General features: G+C 44.8%; 1 protein-coding gene across 3 annotated transcripts; it reads left to right on the forward strand.

Moving 5' to 3' along the window:
• Positions 1-986: 986 nt before the first annotated feature.
• nsd2 (nuclear receptor binding SET domain protein 2) lies at positions 987-27159 on the forward strand. Of its 3 annotated transcripts, none has more exons than XM_089004864.1 (22): positions 987-1128; positions 3045-3517; positions 4758-4920; positions 4998-5161; positions 6078-6374; positions 11245-11362; positions 12328-12407; positions 12503-12620; positions 13156-13271; positions 14285-14374; positions 14437-14563; positions 14639-14839; positions 14912-15091; positions 15179-15335; positions 15402-15604; positions 15673-15776; positions 19095-19364; positions 19514-19630; positions 22187-22328; positions 23146-23252; positions 23360-23558; positions 24898-27159. In XM_089004864.1, the coding sequence occupies exons 2-22, from the start codon at positions 3080-3082 to the stop codon at positions 25149-25151; spliced, it is 3645 nt and encodes a 1214-aa protein (XP_088860990.1). In that variant the 5' UTR covers positions 987-1128; positions 3045-3079; the 3' UTR covers positions 25152-27159. The 3 variants fall into 3 exon arrangements, with proteins under 3 accessions (XP_088860990.1, XP_088860993.1, XP_088860992.1); XM_089004867.1 differs by having other exon boundaries at positions 23363-23558; positions 24898-27158; XM_089004866.1 differs by lacking the exon at positions 987-1128 and adding an exon at positions 1195-1452.
• The last annotated feature ends 505 nt before the right edge of the window (positions 27160-27664 follow it).

Genomic DNA, 27664 nt, shown 5'->3' on the forward strand with positions numbered 1-27664 from the left:
TTGTCATGTCGTGTGTTTCGGAAGAAAACCAGTTTTCATTAGAAAAAAAATGTTTATTGAGATATGACACTTTAGTTTGAAATTATTTTCCGGTGATGACGTAAGAGTCATATATCGCCGTCACAGCCAAAACCCCAAAGCGTCAGCACTCGACCAAGTAAAAAAAATGAAGTAATTTTATCACATTTTCAATACGCATGCAAATAGAGTAGCATTTCGGTTTAGCTTCGCACAGTTTTTATGATTACCATTCATTCTTCAGTCCCATCTGTGCTTAAATAATAAATGAAATCAAACAAATCATCTTTTCGTTTAGTCATAGATTCTTATCGAGCAGGTGAGCCGTTAATTCTTTAAATTAATAGAATTAAAATTGGATAGTCGGACTATACTTGATCATCAAGTATAGTAACAATGTAAGTAACAATGTAAGTGAAGTAAATTAACAATGTATGGCCCATCTAATAAACGAATAAAGGCAAATCCAATCCAATCAAGTTCATGGGCCATACATTGTTAATTTACAGTAAGCTACCCTGACGTCATGGCTTGTCACATTTTACTGTCTATTACTATTATTGTATAATATGTCTATTATTTTTTATTCGAAAGCAAGCAAAGTTATACAACATTAATTGGAAAGATTAAAGTACACAATGCGTGCAGAATCGTGTAAAACGTTAACATGCTTGTTATTGTTGTCTTTGAACGCCTCGTTGGGGAGGAATTTGAAAACATGACAAATAACAAGTCGCAAACCATATTTGCTTGACCCTTTCATTAACAGTGGGTAAAAACAAAGATACCATGAATGAACTGTTTCCGCGGAGTATTTAACAATTGAACGGAAAAGGGGAATCTGAAAGAATTTGCAAAGGTTGAGATGGCGTTCGATTCCGCTTCCTGTTTCTTTTTTTTTTTTTTTTTTTTTTTTTTTTTTTTGAAAGGGTCCGTGTACGTAATTCCCAGCGACCAATCACAAGTGAGCATTTTTCGCGCTGGTTGGCCTCGCCGTTTGAGTTACCCGCAAAAGCCTTTTTCACTCCACTTGAATGAATTTCGTCCCTTGACTCCATGGAGCAAGTCCGCGTTCTCGTTTAAGCTGCCGTCGGGACGTCCAGCCTGAAGGTAACCCCGCACCCCCTCGAACGCCGCCGTTCCCTTTTACCGCCAAGGCCGGGTACAAAGGCGCCCGCCGGAGAACTTTTTTTTTTCGGAGAAAGGGGACACTTGACGGGGGCCCAGCATCCATTTTATTCGAGAGGCGGCTAGTTAGCTGAGGCTAACTCTGGCTGCTACTTTTCAATGGTTTCCAATGGGCTTCGCCTGTTAGCATCTTTCCCCCCAACGAGCTGTCATGGCGCCGACAAAGTGACTTTTCTGAGCAGGTCGGAGCCGAACAGCTCATTTCGACGACCGCAGTCGTGGTTCCATCTCGAGTGCCGTTCAGTTGTGAGTCTGGTGTTTGGTCTTTTGTGTCGGGGGGCTTTCATTGTGTAGTAGTTGCTTGCTTAATGGCTGACGGCGGTCACTAGTAGCTCGAAATGTAATAACATTACGAGACCGCCTGCCGCTTTCAGGCCCTCTGCGTTTGGGATAGGACCTTAAACAGGACTCGAAGCTCGTAATTTCAAAGTAGGGCAGCGGTTGAGGAAAGTGCCAGGTGCTCGGCAGACAGCGTCCGTCGATGCTCAACGTCGCTAACAAATGCGCCGGGACGTTTTTTTTTATCGAACATGTCAGCTGTTCGCCTTTCCGCGACTTTTCCAGACTCAGTTGCGCTCATTGGGCTTCGCCGTACGCCCTCCATCGTGCGCCCCCCCAATCACCTTAGACTGCAGCTAGCCCAGGGGTCGGGAACCTTTTTGACTAAGAGAACCATCCTTCCATCCGTACCGCCTATTCCTCATTAAGGTCGCGGGGGGTGCTGGAGCCTATCTTAGCTGTCTTCGGGTACGAGGCGGGGGACACGATGAATTGGTTGCCAGCCAATCGCAGGGCACACAAAGGCGTACATCAGTCACTCTCACACTCACACCTAGGGACGATTTGGAGTGGTCAATCTGCCTGCCATGCATATTTTTGGAGTGTGGGAGGAAACCGGAGGACCCGGAGAACACCCACAGGGGACCCACTCGACTACCGGGCCGCCCCCACTAAGAGAGCCAAAAAAGTAAAATATTTAGAAATGTTTTTCAGTGAGAGCCACGCAAACACGCACGCACGTGATTTCAACAAAATGTCAGAATGTATTATTTAAAATAACTTTGTGATAATGCTCACCATTAATATGAATAGTTTTCCGTTCCTCATGATTGGTAAAAATATCCATCCAAAAGATCGGAATGAAAGTCAACTTGCCAGGTCCATAGGCGAAGTTACTGCCAACTAGCCTGCACACTGTTCATTAGCTTGCAGGCTTGCTTTCTGCTGTCTCTCACATAAGTATATTGATGCTAACGTTAGCATGGTGCTTGTCAAAGTGCCACTGATATTCAACTGTTTGATTGATGGTGTTGTTTTATTGCAAATTAGAAACTCGGCAGAACCTTGTCTCTCCACAAAGGTGAATCCTTCGGTCTAATCAACCTGAAAAACTCGTCAGGCTTATTTAAAAGGGGGCGCTTAGCTGTTTCGACATCAACGGCCACCTAGGTCAGTATCATCCAATCAAAATTGCGCTTTTTGCCAACTGCCGCCCAAACAGGAAATGAACAGCGAAAAAGCGAGAATATGTATTTAGTTTTATCAGTGAGCCAGAGACAATCATCAAAAGAGCCATATATGGCTTGCGAGCCATATGTCCCGACCCCTGAGCTAGCCAATAGCTTGGCCTTTCTCCGAGGGGGTTTGGGAAGGGGTGACCGGGCATAGCGCCGACCTGTTGGGCTATGGACTGTCGCCCTTTTGCGCTGCGACCTCTGTGAGCGAGGCTCTAAAAACAGCAAGCAGGAAATCAAAACAATGCAACTGGGTGCTGAGATGTGAAAGTGAAGAAGATGGAGGGTGCGTTTGACTCTGTGGCATCTTTGTTGTTTTGTCAGAGTGCATGCTTACATGTTAAAAGGACTTGGATGGAATGGACAACAAAGCGAGCTCCTTGCCTTCCATGCCCGAGCCGGCCAACCCCGTCAGCATGAAGCAGCCGCCGGAGTCCGGTGGCGACCCCTCCCTGCTCATGGACCAGGCCGCCACGTTGCAGGACGGCGCGCTGCCGGGCCACGGCCACGAGAGGCTCGAGGACCTGACGTCACTGGTGCTCAACGGCGACCAGGACGCCATCCCTGAGCCGGAGCTCAAGGTGACCGTGCCACAGGTGGCCAAGGCACCGCTCCTCGAGCCGTGCTCGGCCGGTGGGACAGGCTTGTCCGTCGCCGCCGTTGTCCAGGCGCCTGAGAAGAGACGGGAAGTGAAGAAGCGGCGGGGTCGACCACAGAAACCAAAACCTCAACCCGCCCTCAGCTCTTCTACCCTCCCCGAAGATGCTGTCGGTCCTGCTTCGGAAGCAGCAGATCAGGTCAGTTTTTCATTTGAAGTGGTTCCTTCCACCTTGCGTTTGTGATTTCCCATCAATAAATCACGTGAACCTCAACGGGACTCGGGACAGACCTCCCACCATTCCAAATAATCTCAAACAAAGTTCAGGTGTTCTAAACAGGCTTTTCCTGGCGTTCTGAAAAGGAAGAGGAAAGGAAGAAGTAGAAAAATAAGATACAGGAGCTGCTGTAAAGGCAGCCTCTCTCGCGGCGCCGTCTGATGTAAAAAAAAAAAAACAAATACAGTGATACCTCAGTTTACGAACGCTTTACTTTACGAACTTTTCACCTTATGAACATTAAATTTGCGAGAATTTAAGCATGGCATACAAACTAGTTTTCGGCAAACGAACCAAACCACACAGCGCCATGCTGGCTGGCGACTAGTTTTCATCACCCCTTTCCTTGAGTGCAGATGTGGTTTGTTATCAAGTGGAGTACTTTTGCTATTATGAGAGAGAAAAAGACCCCACCACAGGCTCGTGTTCAGCTGAAGAGAAGGAAAATTACGGTCGAGTAGAAGGAGATCATCAAGAAACACGAACAAGGTGTGCGTTTGTGTAAATTAGCGTCCCAGTACCAGTATGCTAAGTCGACCATTGCTACGTGTGGCTATGGGTGTTTTTGTGTTGTCTAAGCAACGGTCTCAGGAAATAGAAGAGGTTAAAGAACTTCTGTTGATTTGGATTAACGAAAGGCAGCTCGCTGGGTTCCGTGTGAGTGAGCGTGTTATCGCCCAGAAAGCATGGCTACTTCACTCGGATAGCATCAAGAGGTAACTACATCAATGACCATCACAAAGGTAAACTAAAACAACTTTATTATACTGTACAGTTTATTTCTTTCATTACAATACAATATCACATTTATTATACATAAAATAAAGTGTATTTTGTGTAGTTTTAAGGCTTATTTAGTAGAAAATTGTTTTATGGTGACCTGGGAATGGATTATTCTCATTTGAATGGTTTCTTATGGGAAATAAATGTTTGGTAGACAAATTTTTCGTCTCACACACTTTCTGGGAATCAATTAAGTTTGTGAGCTGAGGTATCACTGTATTGAATATTGAGCCCAGGTTGAAAGAATGAAATAGGAGTCATTTCATTCTTTCAACCTGAAGGTGAATTCTATGGTTTCAAAACATATCTTGGATTTTCAATTTGCACAAAAGATGACTTGAAGACCCCCCCGCCACCGTCCCCGCCTTTCAATGTTTAGCCTCAGGTGGTCTCCGAGCCGCCGCCAGAAACCACCGAGTCGCCATCTTTGCCGAGCAGCTTCTCGGTTGGCGACGTGGTCTGGACCAAGGTGTCTGGGTATCCCTGGTGGCCCTGCATCGTGACCACCGACCCCGAACGCAACCACCACGTCAAAGCCAACGGTGACTTCCATTCTCCCTTCATAGCCAATAAAAATGCCGGGAATATTCCCCTCTCATTGTCTTTTTTTGTTTGCTAGCCAAAAATAGGTCGGGATTCCTTTATCACGTGCAGTATTTTGGAGATGCTCCAGAGAGGGGCTACATTTTTGAGAAGAACATGATCTCCTTTGCACGAGAAAGCCAGTACCACCAGCTCAGCTTGCGCAACAAGCAGACGGCCTCACGCGTCCTTCACAAAAAGGTACCAACACCACCTGAGAAAGTTAACTCATTCACTGCCAGACGATGTGCAAAAAGCTGTCCACTCCAGTGCCAGGGTTTTTGTCATTTTTACTCCAATTGCAGGATTCGCAGAATATTGAGTTTTAGGACTACTTACATTCAATGCAGCGTAAGAAACCGCAGACTCTCTTCTTTCATCAGAAAAAAAAAAGTTAATTACTCAGTTGTATGAGTCTGGAGTTATCTGAGCTTGAAATGGGGGCGGTTGTACAAAATACAATACAGTACATTCATATAGTGCTTTAACAATAGCTGAAGCTGTAACAAAGCGCTAACATGGACAAAAGGAAAATGGTGCACCCGGAAGGGGAAAAACATTGCCATAGGTCTGGCCAGCGCTTTATCGGCACCCAAACAAGAAAACACCAAAACCTGAATAAATTTGGGAATGGCAGTGAATTAGTTAATCTTTCAAGTCTAAAAATGTGTTAACACTTGAGGATTAAGATTTTAGGATTGTAATGAATGAATAATAATAATGAATAATAAATAATAATAATAAATAATGAATGAATAATAATAATTATTATTAATCGCCACTTCATATTTTAACAAGTGACTTTTCTGCAGATATTTACAAGTTAAAGTATTTTACAAAACTTTATTTGCCCGAGGATACTTTTTTAATTGATTAATCACCCAGTGTTGTTTATTTTCGTCATTGTTCAATAATTGAACAATAAAAAAAAATAAAAAACAGCAATTCGAGGGGGAATTTTGAAAAAAATTATTCAGTCGTTGTTTTCCCAAATAAGAACAGATTTTTCCATATGTCTTGACGAATCACAAAATGAGTCGGAAAAAAGTCGCTGAAAAAAAGATGTCAACACTCGTCACGTACCTCCGTCATTTCTCCGATGTGGCCTTCCCCGCAGGCGCTTCATTCGGTGCCCCGTAAAATGCAGCCCCAGTGGAAAATGGGCGTGATCCAAGCCACCGAGGCGCTGGCCATGTCGCGCGATGAGCGGCTGGCTAACTTCATCTTCATGTACGACGACAACGGGCCCCGCCTCAACCCCTGCATCCTGGACAAGCTGAAGCCCGAGGCCGGCGCCGAAGTCGAGGCGCGGCTCGCCGCGGGCGCGGCCGCCACCAAACACTGGCTTAATGGCGACCACCCAAAGACGACGAGCCCGCAGAGGAAGAAGAAAGACGCCGCCGCTGCGCCTCAGGTTCGGACTGGTGACGACGTCGCTGGTTCTGCAAGCGTCATTTAAAAAAAAACACCCTGGTTTAGTTTGTTCACCTAAAATGAGACAAAAGTTTTATTTAGCTAGCTATCTGGCTGGCTATCTATTAGCCAATAGACAGCGAGACAACTTGCTATATAACAATCTATTAGCTTTCTATTATAAAACTAATAATAATACATTTAATTTCCAGGCGCCTTTCAAAAACTCAAGGACACTACCGTCACAGGATTTATTTATTATTTTTTTTGTGCGGGTCAGCAGCGGCAGCCATTCGTGCCAGCGTTCACTCTATTAGCTATCTATTTGCTACCTATTAGATAACTGGCCGGCTGGCTAGCTATCTGGCTGGGTATCTATTAGTTATATAGCTAGTTGTCTATCTGGCTATCTATTAGCTAGCTAGCCTTCTATCTATTTACTTCCGGGTTGAGTGAACCCTGGCGCGTGTGGCCACAGAAAAACTGATCCTGTGACTGAAAAGTGACCTTGAGAGATGTATTATTATTATTAAGTTTTATTTATAACAAGTGCAGGTAACATCCGAGTTAAAGGACAACCGGCGTCTCCAGACAAATTGTGTCTATAATTTGTAAAATGGCTTCAAATGACTTCTACTGAGCGTATTTTACAAAGATTCCACCACATATAGCTATATTTTAAGTTTTAAGACTCACGCTGAATATTCAGGAAGTCTTGTTTTTGAGTTGGTGACGAGTCCGTACGTGACGTCACTAAAGGACCGCCCTTCCCCATAAAAAAGACGCATTGTAGCGGTCCTTCCATCACGTCAATGTATTTTGCTGTATTTGTTTGGTCTGGGGACCTCGTGTTGCCCCCAAAAGCCGCCAGAAGAGGGCATCCAAGCGCCATATAAGGAATTTATCAGCCTGTGGAAACGGAGGTGGTTAGTGGAGGTCGCCATTGTGTGCCTCTTTTTTTGAGTGAGAGATTTTCCCCCAATGTTGCCTCAAAATGGCACAAATAAATTATTCAATCGATTTCAAACATGTATGCTTTGCTCTTCAGTACTATTTGAATCATATTCATAACTGGATGTATAACAAGAAACCATATTCTCTGAATCTGAAGCCATTGTTTTGATTCACAATCAATGCAAGACGTCTTGGCGTGATGTCACGAACTGGGGGCGGGACTTTCTGAAAATGCCCAATTCGCAGCTTAATTATTTGCAGATTTTGGACACTTTAAGTCATTTTTATTGGTGTTTTGCATTTGACTAAAAATATACTGCGTGTTTTGGGTATTTTGGATGCTATAAAACGTTTTTCAGGTGTCAGAAAAGTAAGAAAAAAGTGACGTCGATTGTCCTTTAATGACCGGCGTGATTTACAACCACCCATACTTGCGACCACAACCGCCTGACCCTTCTTTTTTTGTAATTCTACGTGTGGCACCGCAAACAGCCGGCAATGCGTAATACAATTTCAGCCAGCCAGCATGTCACAGTTGCGAGGCCATCTACTGCGTGACTACACTCAGTACAGTAGTTATGCAGTACAGATACCGTCTTGGCAACATCTCCTGTAGTACTGTACACTACTTTTTTCCGAGTCCGAACGTGTGGTCGTTGGCATGGAGAGCGATTTCTCAACAGCTGTATTCTTTATGTATAAGTGTTTTCTTTAACCCACTATCTAAAATCTAAATATAAATGTAGCCACAAGGGGGCACAAGTCAGTGTCTTATTGTGCCGGTCCCAAGCCCGGATAAATACAGAGGGTTGTGTCAGGAAGGGCATCCGACGTAAAAAAAATTGCCAAAACAAATATGAGAATCAAACCTATGAATCCCATACCGGATCGGTGGAGGCCCGGGTTAACAACGGCCACCATTGGTACTGTTGACCTTCAGGGTGCCAGTGGAAAATGGACTACTGTTGGTCGAAGAAGGAGAGGGGGGAGGTGTGCCCGGAGGAAAAGAGAGAAATGGAACGGCAAGATTATAGAACTGAGAGTAGGAACAATGACAGGGAAAGGTCGAGAGCTGGTTGACATGATGCAGAGGAGGAAGGTAGACATACTGTGTGTCCAGGAGACCAGGTGGAAAGGGAGCAAAAAGCTTAGGGTCAGGGTTTAAGTTGTTCTATCATGGTGAAGACAGAAAGAGAAATGGAGTTGGGGTTATATTAAAAGAGGAGTTTGTTAGGAATGTCTTAGAAGTAAAAAGAGTATCAGATAGAATGATGAGTCTGAAGCTAGAAATTGAAGGCGTGATGTTCAATGTTGTTTGTGGGTATGCCCCACAAGTAGGATGTGAGCTGGCGGAGAAGGAGAAATTTTGGGTGGACTTTGATGAAGTCATACAGAACATCCAGAGAAGTGAGAGGGTTGTAATTGTTGGAGACTTCAATGGACATGTTGGCGCAGGAAACAAAGATGATGAGGAGGTGATGGGCAGGTTTGGACTCCAGATGAGGAACGCTGAAGGACAGATGGTGGTTGACTTTGCTAAGAGAATGCAAATGGCTATTGTGAATACTTTTTTTCAGAAGAGACAGGAACATAGGGTGACCTATAAGAGTGCAGAAGTACACAGGTAGACTACATTTTCTGTCAACTGCGCCAAACTAAAGGAAATCAGTGACGGCAATGTAGTGGTTGGTGAGAGTGTAGCCAGACAGCATAGGTTGGTGGTGTGTAGGATGACGCTGGCAGTGAGGAAGATGAAGAAACCAAAGGCTGAAGTGAGGACAAAATGGTGGAAGTTGAAAAAGGAGTGTTGCATGACATTTAGGAAGGAGGTAAGACAAGCACTGGGTGGGCAAGAGTTCCTTCCAGATGACTGGCAAACTACAGCGAACATAATCAGAGACACAGGTCGGAAAGTACTTGGTGTATCGAGTGGAGGAAAGGTAAATAAGGAGACTTGGTGGTGGAATGGGGAGGTGCAGGAGTGTATACAGAGAAAGAGGTTAGCAAAGAAGAAGTGGGACACTGAGAGGACGGACGAGAGTAGACAGCAGTACAAGGAGATGCAGCGCACGGTTAAAGTAAAGGTGGCAAAGGCCAAACAAGAGGCCTATGATGACTTATGTGTACTCGTGCCCATTTTTAAAAACAAAGGAGATGTGCAGAGTTGTACTAATTACAGAGGAATGAAGTTGATGAGCCATACAATGAAACTCTGGGAAAGAGTAGTTGAAGCTAGACTAAGAGCAGAAGTGAACATTTGTGAGCAGCAGTATGGCTTCATGCCAAAAAAAGAGTACGACAGATGCAATGTTTGCTTTAAGAATGCTGATAGAGAAGTACAGAGAAGGTAAGAAGGAATTGCATTGTGTCTTTGTAGATCTGGAGAAAGCGTATGACAGGGTGCCCAGAGAAGAGCTGTGGCATTGCACGAGGAAGTCCGGAGTGACTGAAAAGTATGTCAGAGCGGTACAAGACATGTATCATGACTGTAAGACAGTTGTGAGGTTTGCTGTCGGTATGACTGAGGAATTCAAGGTGGAGGTGGGACTCCACCAGGGGTCAGCTCTGAGCCCCTTCTTGTTTGCTATGGTAATGGACAGGCTGACAGACGATGTTAGACAAGACCATGATGTTTGCAGATGACATTGTGATCTGTAGCGGGAACAGGTGGCGGAGAAACTAGAGATGTGGAGATATGCAACACGGAATATATGTGTGTGAATAAGAGGGATCCAAGTGCAAGAGTGATGCTACGGGGAAAAGAGATAAATAAGGTGGAGGATTTTAAGTACTTGGGGTCAACTGTCCAGAGCAATGGAGAGTGTGGAAAAGAGGTGAAGAAGCATGTCCAGGCACTGGAGCGGCTGGAGAAAAATGTCAGGTGTGATGTGTGATAGAAGGGTTTCAGCGAGGATGAAAGGAAAAGTGTATAAAACAGTGGTGAGACCAGCCATGATGTTTGGACTGGAGACAGTGCCACTGAGGAAAAGACAGGAAGCAGAGCTGGAGGTAGCAGAGCTGAAGATGTTGAGGTTTTCTTTGGGAGTGACCAGGTTGGATAGGATCAGGAATGAGTACATTAGAGGGACAACTCATATTAGAGGCTTTGGAGAGAAAGTCAGAGAGGCCAGACTGAGATGTTTTGGACATGTCCAGAGGAGAGAGAGTGACTATATCGTGAGAAGGATGCTGAGCCTTGAACTGCCAGGCAGGAGACCGAGAGGAAGACCGAAGAGGAGGTTTATGGATGTGGTCAAAGAAGACATGAGGGTAGCTGGTGTGTGAGAAGAGGATGCAAAAAACCGGGATAGATGGAGGACATTGATTCGCTGTGGCGACCCCTGAGGGGAAAAGCCGAAAGGAAAAGAAGATCTAAAATCTAAATATAAAATAAAAATCGAGATTATGAAATATAAAATGACACTAAAAGGCCATTTTGAATGGATTTCGACTTACGACCGTTTTGTCGGAACGGAACCCGGTCGAATGTTACATGTATATGAGAAGCTATTGTAATATTAAATTTTGCAAAATATTTATTACAAATACATTATTTGATTCGGCCCGTGAAAGTAAATCAAACTTGGGAAATTCCATGATGCTTGATAAAGTCTGAATCCAAATTTAAAATGGTTGTATGTAAACCACAATAACAGTCATTTTTGACTTCTGATTTAAAAGCTAGTTATTCATTCACTGCCAAACGCCAGGGTTTTTGTCATTTTCACTCAAATTTCAGGACCCATAGAATATTGAGTTTTAGGACTACATTAACATTCAATACAGTGTGAGAAAATCAGAAAAAAAAGTTAATTGATGGGTCTGGAGTTGTCTGAGCTTGATATGGGGGCAGCTGAACAAAATACCTATTGATTGATATAGCACTATAACAACGTCAACATTTTTCCCCTCGATAGGACGCGATTGAACCCGTCAAGAAGAAGCCCAGACCTAAACCAGCCGACTCTCTTCTAAAAACGGATGGCAGGAGGAAACCGTCAACGAGTCCGGCCAAGAAAAAGATGTTGGCAGAAGGTTTGGCTCCACAGGGCCCTTTTTTTTCGCACCGTCGGATTGCCTATTACTCATTCACTGCCAGACCATGTGCCAAAATGTGTCCCCTCCAGTGCCAGGGTTTTTGTCATTGTCACTCAAATTCCAGGACCCACAGAATATGGAGTTGTAATAATAATAATACATTTCATTTATAAGCGCCTTTCCAAACTCTCGAGTTTTGAAAGGCGCTTTACAGTCACAGGATACGTTTTTCAGTGGGTGAGCCGCCACACTCGCCAGCGTTCACTCAACCCGGAAGTAACTCTAAGACAGAAAGCTAGCTAGCTAGCTAATAGATATCGAATAATAACAACAATAATACAGTTCATTTATAAGCGCAAAACTCTCAAGGTCACTTTATAGTCACGGGATAAGTTAGATAGGTAGCTCGATAGCTATATAGCTCATAGATAGCTATATAGCTCATAGATAGCTATATAGCTAGCTAGTTTTAGGACTACATAAACATGTGTGTATGGTGTTACAAAACTTACTCTTCTTTTATCAGACAAAATGGGGTTCTTTCCAAGTAATAGGATCTGGAGTTATATGAGCTTGAAATGAGGGCGGCTGTACAAAATACAATGCAATACATTCATATAGTTTTGCTTTTCTACTTTCATTTCTTTCATAACTTTGCTGCTGTGAAATGTAAATTTCTCCACTGCGAGACTAATAAAGGCAAATCCAATCCAAGCTGGAGTAAACATGGACAAAAAGGGAAATGCTGCTCCCTTGTGGAAGGGAAAATCCATCACTAGAGCCCATGACCAGCGCTTTATCGGCACCCAAGCATGAAACAACAAAACCCGAACAGATTCGGGAATGGCGCTTCACGTCATGCTTTTCAATTCCCGAATAAATTCGGGAATGGCAGTGAATGAGTTAAAAAGCATCTAAACTTTTTTTTTTTTTTTTCATATTTTTTTGTTTTGTTTTTATAGGAAAGAAGAAGGAAATGGCCAAAAGGACCACCCCGTTGGACGCCGCAGTGGAACAACAGCCCAAAAAGAGGCGAAAAAACGTGAGCGTTCCTCCAAGGCTTTTTTTTTGGGGGGGGGGGGGGGGGTGGATTGTTTGCCAGTTAGACTCTATGCGCTGAACGTCCCTCATCGCCAGGGCCAGACCTGGATGGTGGACGATGACCACCAGAAGCCCAGCTGGGGGGACTGGGAAGCTGACAAAGAAGAGAAAGAAAGCAAGGCAGGACTCAAAAAGGATCCAGAGCTACTTTCAGGTGGGGTATCTGATGTAAGGGCATGCGGGGGGGGCATGGCGCCTGCCGTTTATATTCAAGACCTGACATCTGTGTAAGTTCTCAGTCGTACAGGGGTGGTCCATCGAAGAAAAGGTTTCTTCAGCCGTCATCTGTACTTCTTTGAAGGTGTCGGCCGTTTCACTTCCCATGAAAGAGGCTTCGTCAGTGAACTCAAATTTTGCTGGTATTGATATCCCTACTGCACCTCCACCTCTGGAAAATGGGATATATATATATACATATTTATATATAGGGCCAGCGCTACCAGCAAAATTTTAGTTAGCTGACAAAGCCTCTTGGATGGGAAGCGAAATGTCTCACATCTTCAAAGAAGTACAGATGACGGCTGAAGAAACCTTTTCATCAAGACTTGACACAAAAAAGAAAAATGACGACATGAGACATCAATCACACTTGACCCGATAGCCCCGTTAATGGGGCTGCTGTCGGTTTGAAGGCCGCGCCCCCTGCACCCCCCCCCCCCCCCCCAGGACTGAACTTGTATCCCCCCTAGATGACCAAGAGGTGGACCAACCGAAGCGCAAAAGGAAGCGGAAACGGGATGGAGAGAACCTGGGAGAGCCCGCCAAGACCGAAAAAAGATGCTTGTTCGTTTGTCCTGAACCGGAGGTGATTTTCCCCCTTGCCCCCCCCCCCCCCCAAGTTGAAATGAGCCTTTACTAATACATTTCATTTATAAGTGCCTCTCAAAACCCTCAAGGTCACTTTACACTTTCTGAGGGTGAGCAGCGGCCGCGACACGCGCCAGCGTTCACTCAACCTGGAAGTAAATAGATAGAAAGCTAGCTAGCCAGCTAATATATAGCTAATAGATAGCCAACAGATAGCTAGCCACCTATATAACTATTTAGCTAGCTAGATAGTTAGTTAGCTAATACACTGATTGTCACTATTAAATACACAGATACAAAGCTAGCGAGCCAGCTAGTGGATAGCTAATAGATATAGCCAACAGATAGCTAGCCACATAGATAACCAAACGGTTGTAAGTTGAAATGGTCGTCAGTCGAAATCCATTCAAAATGTTGAATAGAGACTCGGAGGCTAAATGACTGGTAAACTCCGCCCCTCTGGTGCCATCACACAGTTGATTGCTGTGCGAGCGTGAGATGCTGGCTGGCCAAAATTGTCATACACGTTGCTGGCCTGCTACCGCGTTGCGGTGCCTGGCGTAGAATTAAAATTTTAAAAATAGGTCCTGGTGGTCGTAAATTGAGCTGGTCGTAAGTCAGATGTTACCTGTATATACCTAAAAGATAGCTGACGATGAGAAGGTTTCTTCAGCCGTCATCTGTACAAATGTTTTCGGACGTTTCGCCTCCTATCCAAGAGCGAACTAAAGTCTGACTGGTCGTATCGGCCCTATTTATATATCCCTAATGTCCAGACATGGTGGCGCCGGACACAGCTATGATAGGTCCCTACTCTCAGGTTGGGGGGGGGCAGAGGACCCCTCCCTGTGGCCCCACTGATTGTTCCTACATTCCTGACTAACAACTGGCCTATTAACGACTGGCCTAACTAGATTGCTAATACACTGATTGCCATCAATTAAATAAATTAATAATAATATTAACAATAATGAGCCTTACTTAAGTTGTTACTTAATCGGTTGTGCGCAGGTTTCCGGAAGCGAGGGGTGCCCTGATTCGCCGGGCGACAGCCTGGACGGAATGAAAAAGGGAGAACGCAAGAAAGAGTTTGCCTGCCAGGTTGTTTTTTCTTTGGGTTGTTTTGTTTTGTTTTGTTTTTTGACCTTGTTGCTGCGGCGCAGGTATGCGAGCGTGCGGGTGAGGACCTGGTCGCCTGCGAAGGTCCGTGCGGCGGCATGTTCCACCTCCACTGCCTGGGCGGAAACTCTGAGCCGGACAACAAGCCGCTGTGCCGGCCGTGCGGCGCAGGTGAACGCGGCGCGGAAGCAACGCTTTTCTCCGCCGACCTCCGCCCCCTGACTCGTCCCCCCTTTTCCCCAGCAGGGCTTCACCCGTGCTTTACCTGCAAACGGTCGGACGGCGCCGTGCGGCGCTGCCACGTGGCCCACTGCGGCAAGTTCTACCACGAGGTGTGCGCCCGCCTCAGCCCGCTGGCCGTGTTGGACAACAAAGGTCTGCGCTGCCCGCTGCACGCCTGCCTCAGCTGCCACCACAGCTGCCGCGCGCAGGCAAAGTCCACCAAAGGTTGGCTCCGCCGCCACCGCCGTGGTGACACATGACCGCGCTTGACGTTTTGGGGGGCCGTCCCGTCCGCAGGGCGCCTGATGCGCTGCCTGCGCTGCCCGGTGGCCTATCACGCCGGCGACCAATGCGTGGCGGCGGGCAGCGAGGTCATCACCAACACCGCCATCGTCTGCGCCGCCCATTTTACCGCCAAGAAGGGGTACAGCCACCACAGTCACGTCAACGTCAGCTGGTGCTTCGTCTGCTCCAAGGGTGAGGGGTCGTCGCAAAACAACAAAAATGGCCGCCCCGTTTCCATGCCTCCCAACCAAAATGGCGGCATGCCTCCACCCCCCGCAGGAGGACGTCTGCTGTGCTGTGAGTCGTGCCCCGCCGCCTTCCACCCCGACTGCCTGAACATTGCCATGCCCGACGGCAGCTGGTTCTGCAACGACTGCCGCGCCGGCAAGAAGCCCAAATACCGAGACATCATTTGGGTCAAGCTGGGAACTTATCGGTGAGGAGGCGCCGCCGCCTGGACGTTTTCCCACCGCCGCCGCCTTCCTCACGGCTCCGTTTTCAGGTGGTGGCCCGCCGAGATTCGCCAACCCCGCAACATCCCGAGCAACATCCAGCAGCTCCGCCACGAGATCGGCGAGTTCCCCGTCTGCTTCTTCGGCTCCGGGGACTACTTCTGGACCCACCAGGGCCGCGTCTTCCCCTACATGGAGGGCGACCGGGGGAGCAAGTACCAGAAAAGCGCCATCGGAAAAGTCTTTAAGACGGGTAAACATTCGAACGGCGAACGGCGGCCGCTTTCAACGCTTTGCCTTCACCTGCTTTGCTTTCTTCAGCGCTGCTGGAGGCCGAATCTCGATTCAAGGAGATTAAGATCAAGCGGGAGGCCAAAGAAGCGCAGGAGAAAAATCGAAAACCGCCCCCGTACAAATTTATCAAGGTGGGCACTGTGTTGCTTTGTGTAAGCGGGTTCGGTAAATGATACAACTTCTGGATAGAGTTGAGGTTCTTTATTAGGACGGCTGTGTTGGTTGGAGGGAGAAGGCAATTGACATGTGTGGCTCTCGTAGGCTCTCATCAGACTGACTTGCAGAAGGGCGCATGCTCCTTTGCTCTTTAGCCAGGCATAACTAGTTGAACATGCTAATACGATTTGCTCATATCATTACGTCTCCCTTTCTTAATTGAATTCTTTACTTTTAACAAGTGTAATTAGCAAATTTTGCAATCATAAATGAAACATTCACATGAAACATTCAATCATTTTGTCACCACATGATCACTTAGAAAGCATGTTAGCAAGCATGGTTTCAATCAGTCTCTCAGGTGGGTTCACTTTCCTTGAGGATTTTCGGATTGCATGTCCTGGATTTGGAGGGGTTATAACAGTCTCTGTTATAATCTCTGTTCGTTGACTTGCTATGGTTGGTTCTTTGAGAAGATCTCGGAGGTTTCTTCTTAAAACAGCACCTTCCTCTGTCTGAATGTTGTATGACCTTGGTTGGACCTGACGCAGAACAGTCCCTTTCTGTGACCATGTGTCTGTTTTGTCTTTGTACCGCACTTTGTCACCGGTGTGTAGTTCAGATAGGTTCCGTGCTCCTCTGTCATGGTAGAACTTCTGGTTTTGTTTCTGTTGTTCTTTGATCTTCCTCACTTTCTCTCCTTCCTTTGTATTTAGCAGGTTTTCCGGGATGGGTAAGTTGGATCTTAGCACGCGTCCCATGAGTAGCCGGGCCGCGGACATACCACACTTGAGCGGCGTTGTGCGATACACCGGCAAGCTCTGGTAGAAATCCATTCCACTGTCTGTTGCCTTGTACATCAGCCGTTTCGCAGTCTTGACAGAACTTTCCACCAAGCCATTGGATTGTGGAAAATGTGGACTTGAGGTTATGTGTTAAAAGCAAAACTCCTTTGCAAATTTTCTGGACTTCTCATTGGTGAATTGTGGACCGTTGTCAGAAAACACTTGGTTTGCAATCCCACTTCTGGCACCATGTGTTGCTTTGTGTAAGCGGGTTCGGTAAATGATACAACTTCTGGAGTTGAGGTTCTTTATTAGGATGACTGTTGGTTGGAGGGAGAAGGCAATTGACATGTGTGGCTCTCGTAGGCTCTCATCAGACTGACTTGGAGCAGCGCGCATGCTCCCTTGGTCTTTAGCCAGGCATCACTAGTTGAACATGCAAATACAATTTGCTCATATCAGGCACCGGGCACTTTTTACCCAACAAGCCGCCACGTACAAAACAAACAAAAAAATACATGATTCCATCTTCAAAAGGGGCGCTGGGAAAACATTAAATTTGACACCAAAATTCCGGGAAATAAGTGAGGGTCAATTATATGTACAGGTAACATCCGATTTACGACCGGCACGAGTTACGACCACCCGTACTTACGACCACCCGTACTTACGAACACGACCGCTAGACTTTTTTTTTTTTTTTTTCTACGGCTGCCACCGCTGCAGCTAGCAACGTGACACAGACAGGGGTCCATGCAGGATGATTTATTAAGCTACAACACAAAGCACTGGTCCCAAAAAGAGGACCAGGGAATAATAATCATAAATAATGTAATAATAAAAATAATCAAAAATAAAGGATACCAAAAATGACGAGTGGGGGCGGGCAATGGGAACCCCGACAATGGCAAGAAGCAACTCGCACACGGTGGTGCAGAAATGGAACAATCCCAAAAGGATGACGGGATGTGAGGGGGGGGGCTCGGACCGAGCACCGAAGACAAAGTCCAGGGTAATACAAAGTACAAATACAAGTTGACAGCATCCCGTTTTCGTACCGCTGTCTTGAAGAAGGAAGTGGGGAGGCGTGGCCTCGCCCCCAGCTGTCAATCCGAATGTGACAATACAGAGCAAGTAGGATGTTTATTTGCCGGAGCAGAATTGCACAAAATGACGATACAAAATAACTGTTTCGTAACAAACGCGTACGACAATTTTCTACAGCACGACAGCACAGCAATCGGGGAAAGGAGGGGTGTCCACAGACGCCGAGGCGCAGCGGGGGGGATCGCCGCGACGCAAACGGTGCGTCGGGCTCACGGTCGGCGCCGCCGCGTCTTTGAGACAGGTGACCTCTTCTGGCTTCTCCGTTAGCAGGGAGAGCGATTTTTGGCCAGCTGTTTTTTTTTTGACAGCTCGCATACATGGGAAGCCGTGCAGAAAGCGTGTGCGCCCACCACACAGTAATAAAGATTGATAATACGAAATATAAAATGATTAAAATAACACTGAAAGTTATAAGTTTTACAAATCAACAGTCAACATTTTGGTATATCGTAGTATTCAATAGAAAACGCTTAAAAACAACAGATTGACATCGTATACTATCTTGTCGTATAGGAGATGCCAGCGTGTCATTTGTTATGATCACGTGATCCTCGCGTCAGCCATTTTGAATGCTTTTAGATTTACGACCGTTTGACTTACGACTGTTTTGTTGGAACGCAACCCGGTCGTAGCTCAGATGTTACCTAACAAACAACAAAACAAAAAATTGTGTATACATATATGTGTCTATGTACGAACGCTTTCGCTAATGAACTTTTCGCACTACGAACATTACATTCGCGAGAATATAATCTTGGCATATGAACGAATTTTCAGAAAACACACTAGTTTTCTGCGGAAGAACACCAAACCACACGGCCGAACAGCGCCACCGTGGCTGCCGGACTACTTTTCCACACACACCTTTTCTCTGAGTGCAGACATGGTTTGCAACGGTCTCAGGCAATAAAAGAGGTTGAAAAACTTCTGTTGATTTGGATTAACGAAAAGCAGCTAGCTGGGGACCGTGTGAGTGAGGGTATTATCGCCGAGAAAGCATAGCAACTTCACTCGGATATCATCAAGAGGCAACTACATCAATTACCATCACAAAGGTCAATAAAACGACATTATTATATAGTACAGTTTATTTATTTCATTACAATACAATAGCACATTTATTATACATAAAAAAGGTATATTTTGTGTAGTTTTAAGGCTTATTTTGTGGAAAATTGTGTTTTATGGGCAGCTGGAAACGGACAAACTGGCAGACAAACTTTTCGCATTACACACACCTTCTGGGAACCAATTAAGTTTGTAGGCTGAGGTATCACTGTGTGAGATAGATCAAAAATTGGTTTGAATTGTGGTTTGGGGAGAAACATGAAACTGAAATATGTGGTGGCTAATAAATGAATAAAGAAATGTATCAGCAAGTGAGGTGATGGTATCTTTCAGGTGAACAAGCCGGTGGGCAAGGTCCAGCTGTACGCAGCCGACGTGTCGGAGATCCCCAAGTGCAACTGCAAACCATCGGTGGAGCGACCATGCAGCTTTGAGTCGGAGTGCCTGAACCGCATGCTGCAGTACGAGTGCCACCCTCAGGTGTGTCCTAGCGGCGATCGCTGCTGCAACCGCGACTTCACCAAGCGCCTCTACCCGGACACCAAGATCATCAAGACGCCCGGCAAGGGCTGGGGACTCGTCGCCCTGCGCGACATCAAGAAGGTCAGGCGCCCCTAAATGACACAAAATGGACCCACAGCAATTCAACCGCGCCACAATGTCGGGCGATTATCATTTTTTTTACTTTTACTTTTTTACTTTTAAGTTTTAGCGCACGTTTCGACGGCGTTTGCAATCTGTTCATCCGCCAGGGCGAGTTTGTGAACGAGTACATCGGCGAGCTGATAGACGAGGACGAATGCCGAGCTAGGATCAAACACGCTCACGAGAACAACATCACCGACTTCTACATGCTAACAATTGACAAGGTATGTCGCTTCCATGCCCTCGAGAGGCCATTTCAAGATTTCGAAAGAAAATAATTGGATCTTCGGGAAAAAAATGGTTCGGAAGTTGGAATGATGCGCTCGTGCCTACTCGCTCTAGTTAGCAAGCTAGCAAACAGCATTGTGGAGCGACTGGAGATGCCTCGTGGAGGACGAGCTGACTCCAAAATCAAATCTGTGACGTTAATCCAGCCGGGATGTGACCAATTTGCGAAGGACTGGTTAAAATTTGCTTTGGCAGGCCGAATAAAATGAGGTGGCGGGCCAGAATTGGCCCCCGGGCCTTGAATTGGACGCCTTGGATTTGGATTGGATTTGCCTTTATTAGTCTCGCAGTGGAGAAATTTACATTTCACAGCAGCAAAATTATGAAAGAAATGTAATGTAATGTAAGGGTTTTAGCAAGCTAGCTGAATAGAAAGAGAGCAAGTTAGCTAGCTAGATCGGTAGATTAGCATGGCACTTGACATGCTTGATTTGCCTTCGCGGGCTGAATAAAATGAGGTGGCGGGTCAGAATTGGCCCCCGGGCCATGAATTGGAGGACACCTGTGGTGTCATGGATTAGCCAGCTAGCTGAATAGAAAGAGAACTAGCTAGCTAGCTGAGCATGGCACTTGACATGCTTGATTTGCCTTCGCGGGCTGAATTAAATGAGGTGGCGGGTCAGAATTGGCCCCTGGGCCATGACTTGGACACCATTGATGTCAGGGTTTAGCCAGCTAGCTGAATGGAAAGAGAACTTAAACCGGACCACATCTGCCAATTATTGGAAATATGCCTTAATACTACGTATTTTCAATTTAGGGAGAAATTTTACAAACAAATTCATGGTTGTGCTATGGGCTCACCAGGTTCACCCATAGTGGCGAATCTGTACATGGAAGAGATGGAGAAACAGGCCCTCACATCCTTTCCGGGGACAAAACCTAGACACTGGTTTAGATATGTGGACGATACTTTTGTCATCATTAAAAAACAAGAAATTCAATCCTTCACAGATCACCTCAACTCGGTAGACATCAACATTAAATTTACTCGTGAGGACACTAAAGAGAACCAACTAGCCTTTTTGGATTGTAAAGTAATTATAAAAGAGGACAGAGCGCTAAAAACAGAAGTCTTTAGGAAGGCTACGCGCACTGACCAATACATACTTTTCTATTCTTACCACCCTTTACAAAACAAACTAGGAGTTATCAGAACCCTCCAGCATAGGGCCAAACTAATACCAACACGCGTTGAAGGTAGAGAAAAGTATCAGGAGAGCACTCACAAACTGTGGGTACCCTCAGTGGTCATTTAACAAATGTCAGAAAGAAAGAATAGGGAATGAAACCAAAAATTCTGAAGATACAAAAATGAGAGGAGTAGCGGTACCTTACATTGCAGGAGTTTCGGAAAAACTACAGAGTCCTTTGGCAACACAAAATTCCTACTCATTTCAAACCGATAAACACTTTAAGGCAAAAATTAGTGCATCCAAAAGATACGCTGCCAAGTGAAAAACAAAGTAATGTAGTTTATTCAATACATTGTAAGAATAAAAATTGTAAAGAGCAGTACATTGGGGAGACTCAACAAATTCTCAAAAAAAGACTTTATCAACATCGCAGGGATAATACTAGTGGGCCTCAATCGGCAGTACATTTGCACCTAAAAGCTAGCAACCACTCATTTGACGACAATGAGGTTAAAATCTTAGCGAAAGAACATAGATGGTTTGAAAGGGGAGTAAAAAGCGATTTTCATAAAACAACTAAATCCTTCATTAAACCGGTTTGGTGGGGTGAGGTTCAATTTGGATCGTTTATACAATAGCCTGCTTAGGCAACATAGGATTAGTAATACTGATGAGGTGATACCGGTCGAAGTGGGGCAATCAGGCCAGTCGTTATTCAGAACGACAGGAACTATCAGTGGAGCAGCTCCAGGGAGTAGTCCTCTGCTCCCCCCAACCAGAGAGCAGGGACCTATCATAGCAGAGTCCGGCACCGCCATGTCTGCACAGTAGGGCTATATATAGGGCCTAAACTACCAGTAAGACTTTAGTTTGCTGACGAAGTTTCTTGAATAAGAAGCGAAACGTCCGACACCTTCAAAGAAGTACAGGTGACGGCTGAAGAAACCTTTTCATCGATGAATAGAAAGAGAGCTCGTTAGCTAGCAAGATCGGCAGATGAGCATGGCCTTTGACATGCTTGAGTTGCTTTGGCGGGCCAAAGAAAATGAGGTGACGGGCCTGATTTGGCCCCCGGGCCTTGACTTGGACACCAGCGCCTTAAGATATCGATTAAAAAAATACACATTTTCGATGAGTATGTTCTGAATGCGCTGCTCCCTGGTGTGCACGGGCGCCGTTGCTTTCGGCGGCTCTTTTCCCACCGGGAGCGACATGAACGACACGGTATTGCGTTGGGAACGTTGCGCGACAGCCATCTGCAACGTCACAGTTGTCAATACCACAATGGTGCTGGCCTTCTTGTTGAAATTCTTCAAAGCGGACGCCAAGAACCGTTTGGATTTACCTTCTCTCAAGGACCGAATCATCGACGCCGGTCCCAAGGGGAACTTCTCTCGCTTCATGAACCACAGCTGTCAGCCCAACTGCGAGACGCAGAAGTGGACCGTCAACGGAGACACACGCGTCGGACTCTTTGCTGTCTGCGACATCCCAGCAAGTACGCTATTTATTTGTCAAAAATAATGACAATTTCAAATTTTGGTTCCAACCTTCACAAGCGTGATGGCACTTGACGTGTTTGATTTGCTTTTGCGGGCCAAATAAAATGAGGCGGCGGCCCAGATTTGGCCCCGGGCCTTGACTTTGACACCTGTGATTTAAGGGATGAGCCAGCTCGCTGAATAGAAAGAGAGCTAGGTAGCTCGATTGCTAGCCATTTCGATCGCTTGCTAGCCTGCTTGACTGCTAACATAGAATTTCACAAGTTTGATTTGCTAGCTAGCTTTATCGCTAGCTAGCGAGCTCGATAGCCGGCTAGCCAGTTTGATCGCTTGCTAGCTAGCTCGATCGATTGCTAGCATAGAATTTCACAAGGTTGTGTTGCTAGCTAGGTCGATCGCTGGCTAGCCAGTTTGATCACTCGCTAGTCACCTCGATCGCTTGATTGCTCGCTCGATTGCTAGCTAGCTCGCTTGATTGCTAGCACACTTGATCGCCTGATTGCTACCTAGCTCGCTCGATCGCTTGATTGCTATCTAGCTCGATCGCTTGATTGCTAGCCAGCTAGCTCGATCGTTTGATTGCTAGCCATCTAGCTCGATCGCTTGATTGCTAGGTAGCTAGATAGCTCAATTGCTAGCATAGAATTTCACAAGTTTGATTTGCTTTCTCAGGTCGAATAAAATGATGTGGCGGGCCAGATTTGGCCCCCGGGCACCGACTTTGACACCTGTGATTTTTGCTAGCTTAGCGCTATATACAAACAATTTTGCTTTGACCCTTTGAAAAATGTGATGTCCATTTTTGTGCGTCAGGCACGGAGCTGACGTTCAACTACAACTTGGACTGTTTGGGCAACGAAAAAACGGTGTGTCGCTGCGGCGCCCCCAACTGCAGCGGCTTCCTGGGAGATCGTCCCAAGGTCAAATACCGAAATCCAAGTCGCCACAACCACCGAGCTTCGCTTAACGTTTTCGATTCGTCCAAAGTCATTTCCCGTACTTGACGGTCTTCCCTCCTCGACGTCAGCAGAACGGCAACGGTCATCCAGCCGATCCCAAAGGCAAGAGACCCAAACGCAAGTACAGGAAGCGGCGGGCGGAGGGCAAAAAGTCGGACGACGAATGTTTCCGCTGCGGCGACGGAGGGCAGCTGGTCATCTGCGGCAAAAAGACCTGCACCAAAGCTTTCCACCTGTCCTGCCTCAACCTGGCCAAGAGGCCTTTCGGTCAGTCAACATTCACTCACTCACTCACTCACTCACTCACTCATTTATTTATTTATTTATTTTTTTTTTTATTTTTTTTTTTAAATTTTCTCTTGCTTCTATTTATTTCTATCTGTTGATTATTTATTTTGTATTTTCTATTATATATTTCTTTATATTTTTTGTGCAACCAAATTATTGTGTAAATTCATTTTGATATTTTTTTTTTATTTTTATGTATTTTTTTATCTATGTATTTTTATTAATATATATTTTTATATATTTATTTTGTATTTTCTATGTTTTATTATTTTTTTTATTGTGAAACCAAATTATTGTGTAAATTCATTTTGATTCTGATTAATTTATTTTTTCTATTTTGATTTTTTTTTTTCTATCTATCTATTTGTATCTGTTTTTATTTATTTTGTATTATCTATTTTTTATTATTTGCTTCATTTTAATTTTTAATGTATTTATTGTGAAAGCAAATTCTTGTGTAGAATTTATTTTAATTTAATTTTTATTTTCAATTTTTATTCATGTATATTTATTTTATTTATTTACTTTGCATTTGTTTTCTATTTTCTATTTATTTAGTTTTATTTTTTTATTTATTGTGACGCCAAATTGTTGTGCAATTTGTAATTTACCCAGCCTGGTAACTTTCAACAAAAGTAGACGACATGCTGCTTATTTTTGGGTATGAGCCCATCAGAGTCCATTTTTTGTGTTTTTGTGATTGATTTTTTTTTTTTGTCCAAACACGTTTGGACAAAAAAAAAAAAAAAAAAAAAAAAAAAAGCAGAATTAGGGAAAGGGCCACTTAACTCATTCACTGCCATTCCTGATTTGATTGAAAATATGACATTGAGCGCCATTGCCGGATTTGTCCGGTTTTGTTTGTTCATGCTTGGGTGCTGATAAAGCGATGGTCAGACCTCTGGCAATTTTTTTTTTTTTTTTTTCCTTTCTACGAGGGGGCCGCATTTCCCTTTTGTCCATGTTAGTGCTTTGTTACAGCTTCAGCGCTACACAAATCAATATGGATGTATTGTATTTTGTACATCCGCCCCCCATTTCAAGCTCATATAACTCCCGACCCATATCACTCAGGAATTAACCATTTCTTCTGATGAAAGAAGAAAGTCTAAGGTTTCTAACGCTGCATTGAATATTTTTGTTGTCCTAAAACTTAATATTCTGTGGGTCCTTCAATTTGAGTGAAAATGACCAAAAAAACCCTGGCACTGGAGTGGACACAGTTTTGGCACATCGTCTGGCAGTCAATGAGTTAAAAAAAAAACTTCACCAGGTGTGAACAAGTACGTTGAGACTAACCTGTACCATTTGACGTCAGGTCGCTGGGACTGCCCGTGGCACCACTGCGACGTCTGCGGCAGGAACTCGGAGGCCTTCTGCCAACTGTGCCCCAACTCCTTCTGCAAGGCCCACCAGGAGGGGGCGCTGCGTGCATGGCCGCCCACCGGCCAACTGTGCTGCCTGGACCACGAGGAGGAGGAGCGCCACCAGGAGGAGCACCAGGAAGCTGCGCCCCGTCCCAACAAGAAAAGCCAAGTCAAGAACGGCAAGAGGAAAGCGGCTGAAGCTTAAAAGTTCAAAACAACAAAAACAAACGTTCCATTTTGGCCATTGGGGAATGTGACGTCATCAAGGACTTTTTTTTTCGGGGGGGGGGGCGTTTTTCCACTTCCCGTCCTGGAAAAAAAATGCATCAAACTGCCTTTTTTATTTTTGTTCCTAAACATCTTTTAGGGTTAGTCAAGGCTCCTACTCGAGTCCCCTCGCATTTAGTTTCCATTCAAACCAAAAAAGTAGCTTTTCAAAATAAAATTAGCATAACCTGTCCGACATGTTGCCAAATTGATTTTTTTTATTCTAATATATAGTGTATACATAGTAAATATATAAATATATATATGTACATCAACCTTGTACTGTGCTTAGTCCAGTAGTGTCCCTCACGTTTTATTATTATTATTTTTTTTTTTTTCAGGGGGGGGTTGGTGTTAATATCCAAGTAATGATAGATGACAGAGGGGCAGGTGCCCCCCTGTGACAAACACTACTGAAATGTTGGAAGGGTTCCAAGCACATTTTCTACTTTTCATTTTACTTTCTTATCTAATTAAAAACAGGAATTGGTTCGGGCAAAAAGTCATTTCAAGAACCTTCCTTGAAAAAGTTTATTCGAAGTAATCGGCCTTCCCATGCACAGTTTGATATCAAAAAAAGTTTTTTTCTTATTTTTTTCACCAATTATGTCCCAATGAGTTCAAACACCTTTATTTTGGCGGGGGGGCTAGTCTTATAAGAGTGGATCATGTCGAGAATGCAAATGAATCTTAAATTCGTTCAGTAGGAGTCAATACTCCAAAGCACCAGTTGGCATTGATTACCCCCCCGCCATCCCATAATCATCCTACTATCCTAGATGCAAGTGTGGGAGTGACTGATTGTTTGTCTCTGTGTGCCCTTTGATTGGCTGGCAACCAATTCAGTGTGATGATTGTGACCTCAGAAATATGTGCCTAATTTCCTACGGTCCCTGAATGCACCTGGTCAAGTGTGGAAATTTTTTTTTTTTTTTTTTTACCTATTGACCCTCAAGGGTTTTTTTCTTGTGTCGAATGTACGTCGTGGGTCGTTGTGAGGTGAGCACTGTTTAACTGGCTTGTAACTACTGCTCCCCTTTAAAAAAAACAGACTAATATGTACATACTGTATAAGTGCCCATAGTGATGCCTTCTGTTGTAAATAGATTTTTTTTCCTTCTACTATTCTGGGTGTATTTGTGTGTGTGTGTGTGTGTGTGTGTGTGTGTATGCGTGCGTGCGCGCACGACTAGTCTTGTGAGGACCATTAACATTTTATACCATACGTAGTGAGGACATTTTTGACAAGTGAGGACCTTTTTTTCATTCTAAAGGCTTCTGGAGGGTCCATATATGCATCTGTTAAAGTTTCAGAGAGGTCCTCACAAATTCACCCAAAATTATTTTTTTGTATTTTCATTACACTTGAATCTGCATACTTTTTACTCACTGGGTGTGTTTATGTGTGTGTGCGTGGTTAATGAGAGGAAAAAATTCATACCACAAAAAGTAAAATTATATTTTCACCAAATTCATACAGGGGTGAGGACTTTGAATGTACCCATTCAGAAACCTCACTCCTGCTGTTGTTTCAGTTTCAAGCTTTTTATTTCTTTGTTTTTAAAGAAGTTGAAGTGGGAAATGGGGTGACGTTTAGTGTTCAAATGTAACACTAGTTCTCTAAACTTATCGGCAACGGTGGTCCTCACTCCTTATCTGGAGTTATCCGGACCTCACGAAACCATTGAAACAGGAATATGTGTGTGTGTGTTTCAGCTTATTTTGCAGGAAGAATTGATTACTCACAAATGGCGATTAGCTCGTTGACTTGCAGACGACATGCCAAAATGCGTCCGCTCCAGTGCCAGGGTTTTTGTCATTTTCACTGAAATTGCAGGACCCACAAAATATTGAGTTTTAGGAATACATCAACATTCAATGCAGCTTTAGAAACCTTGGACTCTCTCTAATTAACTAAATAATTAGAGTGGGACCTCTGTTTATGAACGCCTTGTCTTACGAACTTTTCAGTTACGAACATTAAATGTATGAAAATTAAACCTTGGCATTCCCACTACTTTTCGGGATACACACGGAGCGCCGCCCCACCACGGCTGGCGGAGTAATTTTTGGTGGAAAAACACCAAACCACACGACCGAACAGCGCCAAAGCCGGCCTACCTTTCCACACTTTCTCTGAGTACACACGTCGTTCGTGTTCAAGGACTTATCATGAATACTTTGTTGTTCTGGGACCGAAAAAGACCCCACCATAGGCTCGTGTTCAGCCGAAGAAGACACAAAACAAAATTAAAGCCGAGGAGAAGAAGGAGATCATTGAGAAACACGAACAAGGTGTGCGTTTGTCTGACTTGACGGCCCAGTAGCAATATGCTAAGTCCACCATTGCTACCATCCTTTGCAACAAAGAAGCTATTAAAGGTGCGTGTGTTGCTAAAGGTGTTTCCGCGCTGTCAAAGTAACGGTCTCGGGCAATAGAAGAGGTTGAAA

The sequence above is a fragment of the Hippocampus bargibanti genome, linkage group LG09, assembly GCF_051943395.1.
Source record: "Hippocampus bargibanti isolate YZ-2025 linkage group LG09, ASM5194339v1, whole genome shotgun sequence".
NCBI lineage: Eukaryota > Metazoa > Chordata > Actinopteri > Syngnathiformes > Syngnathidae > Hippocampus > Hippocampus bargibanti.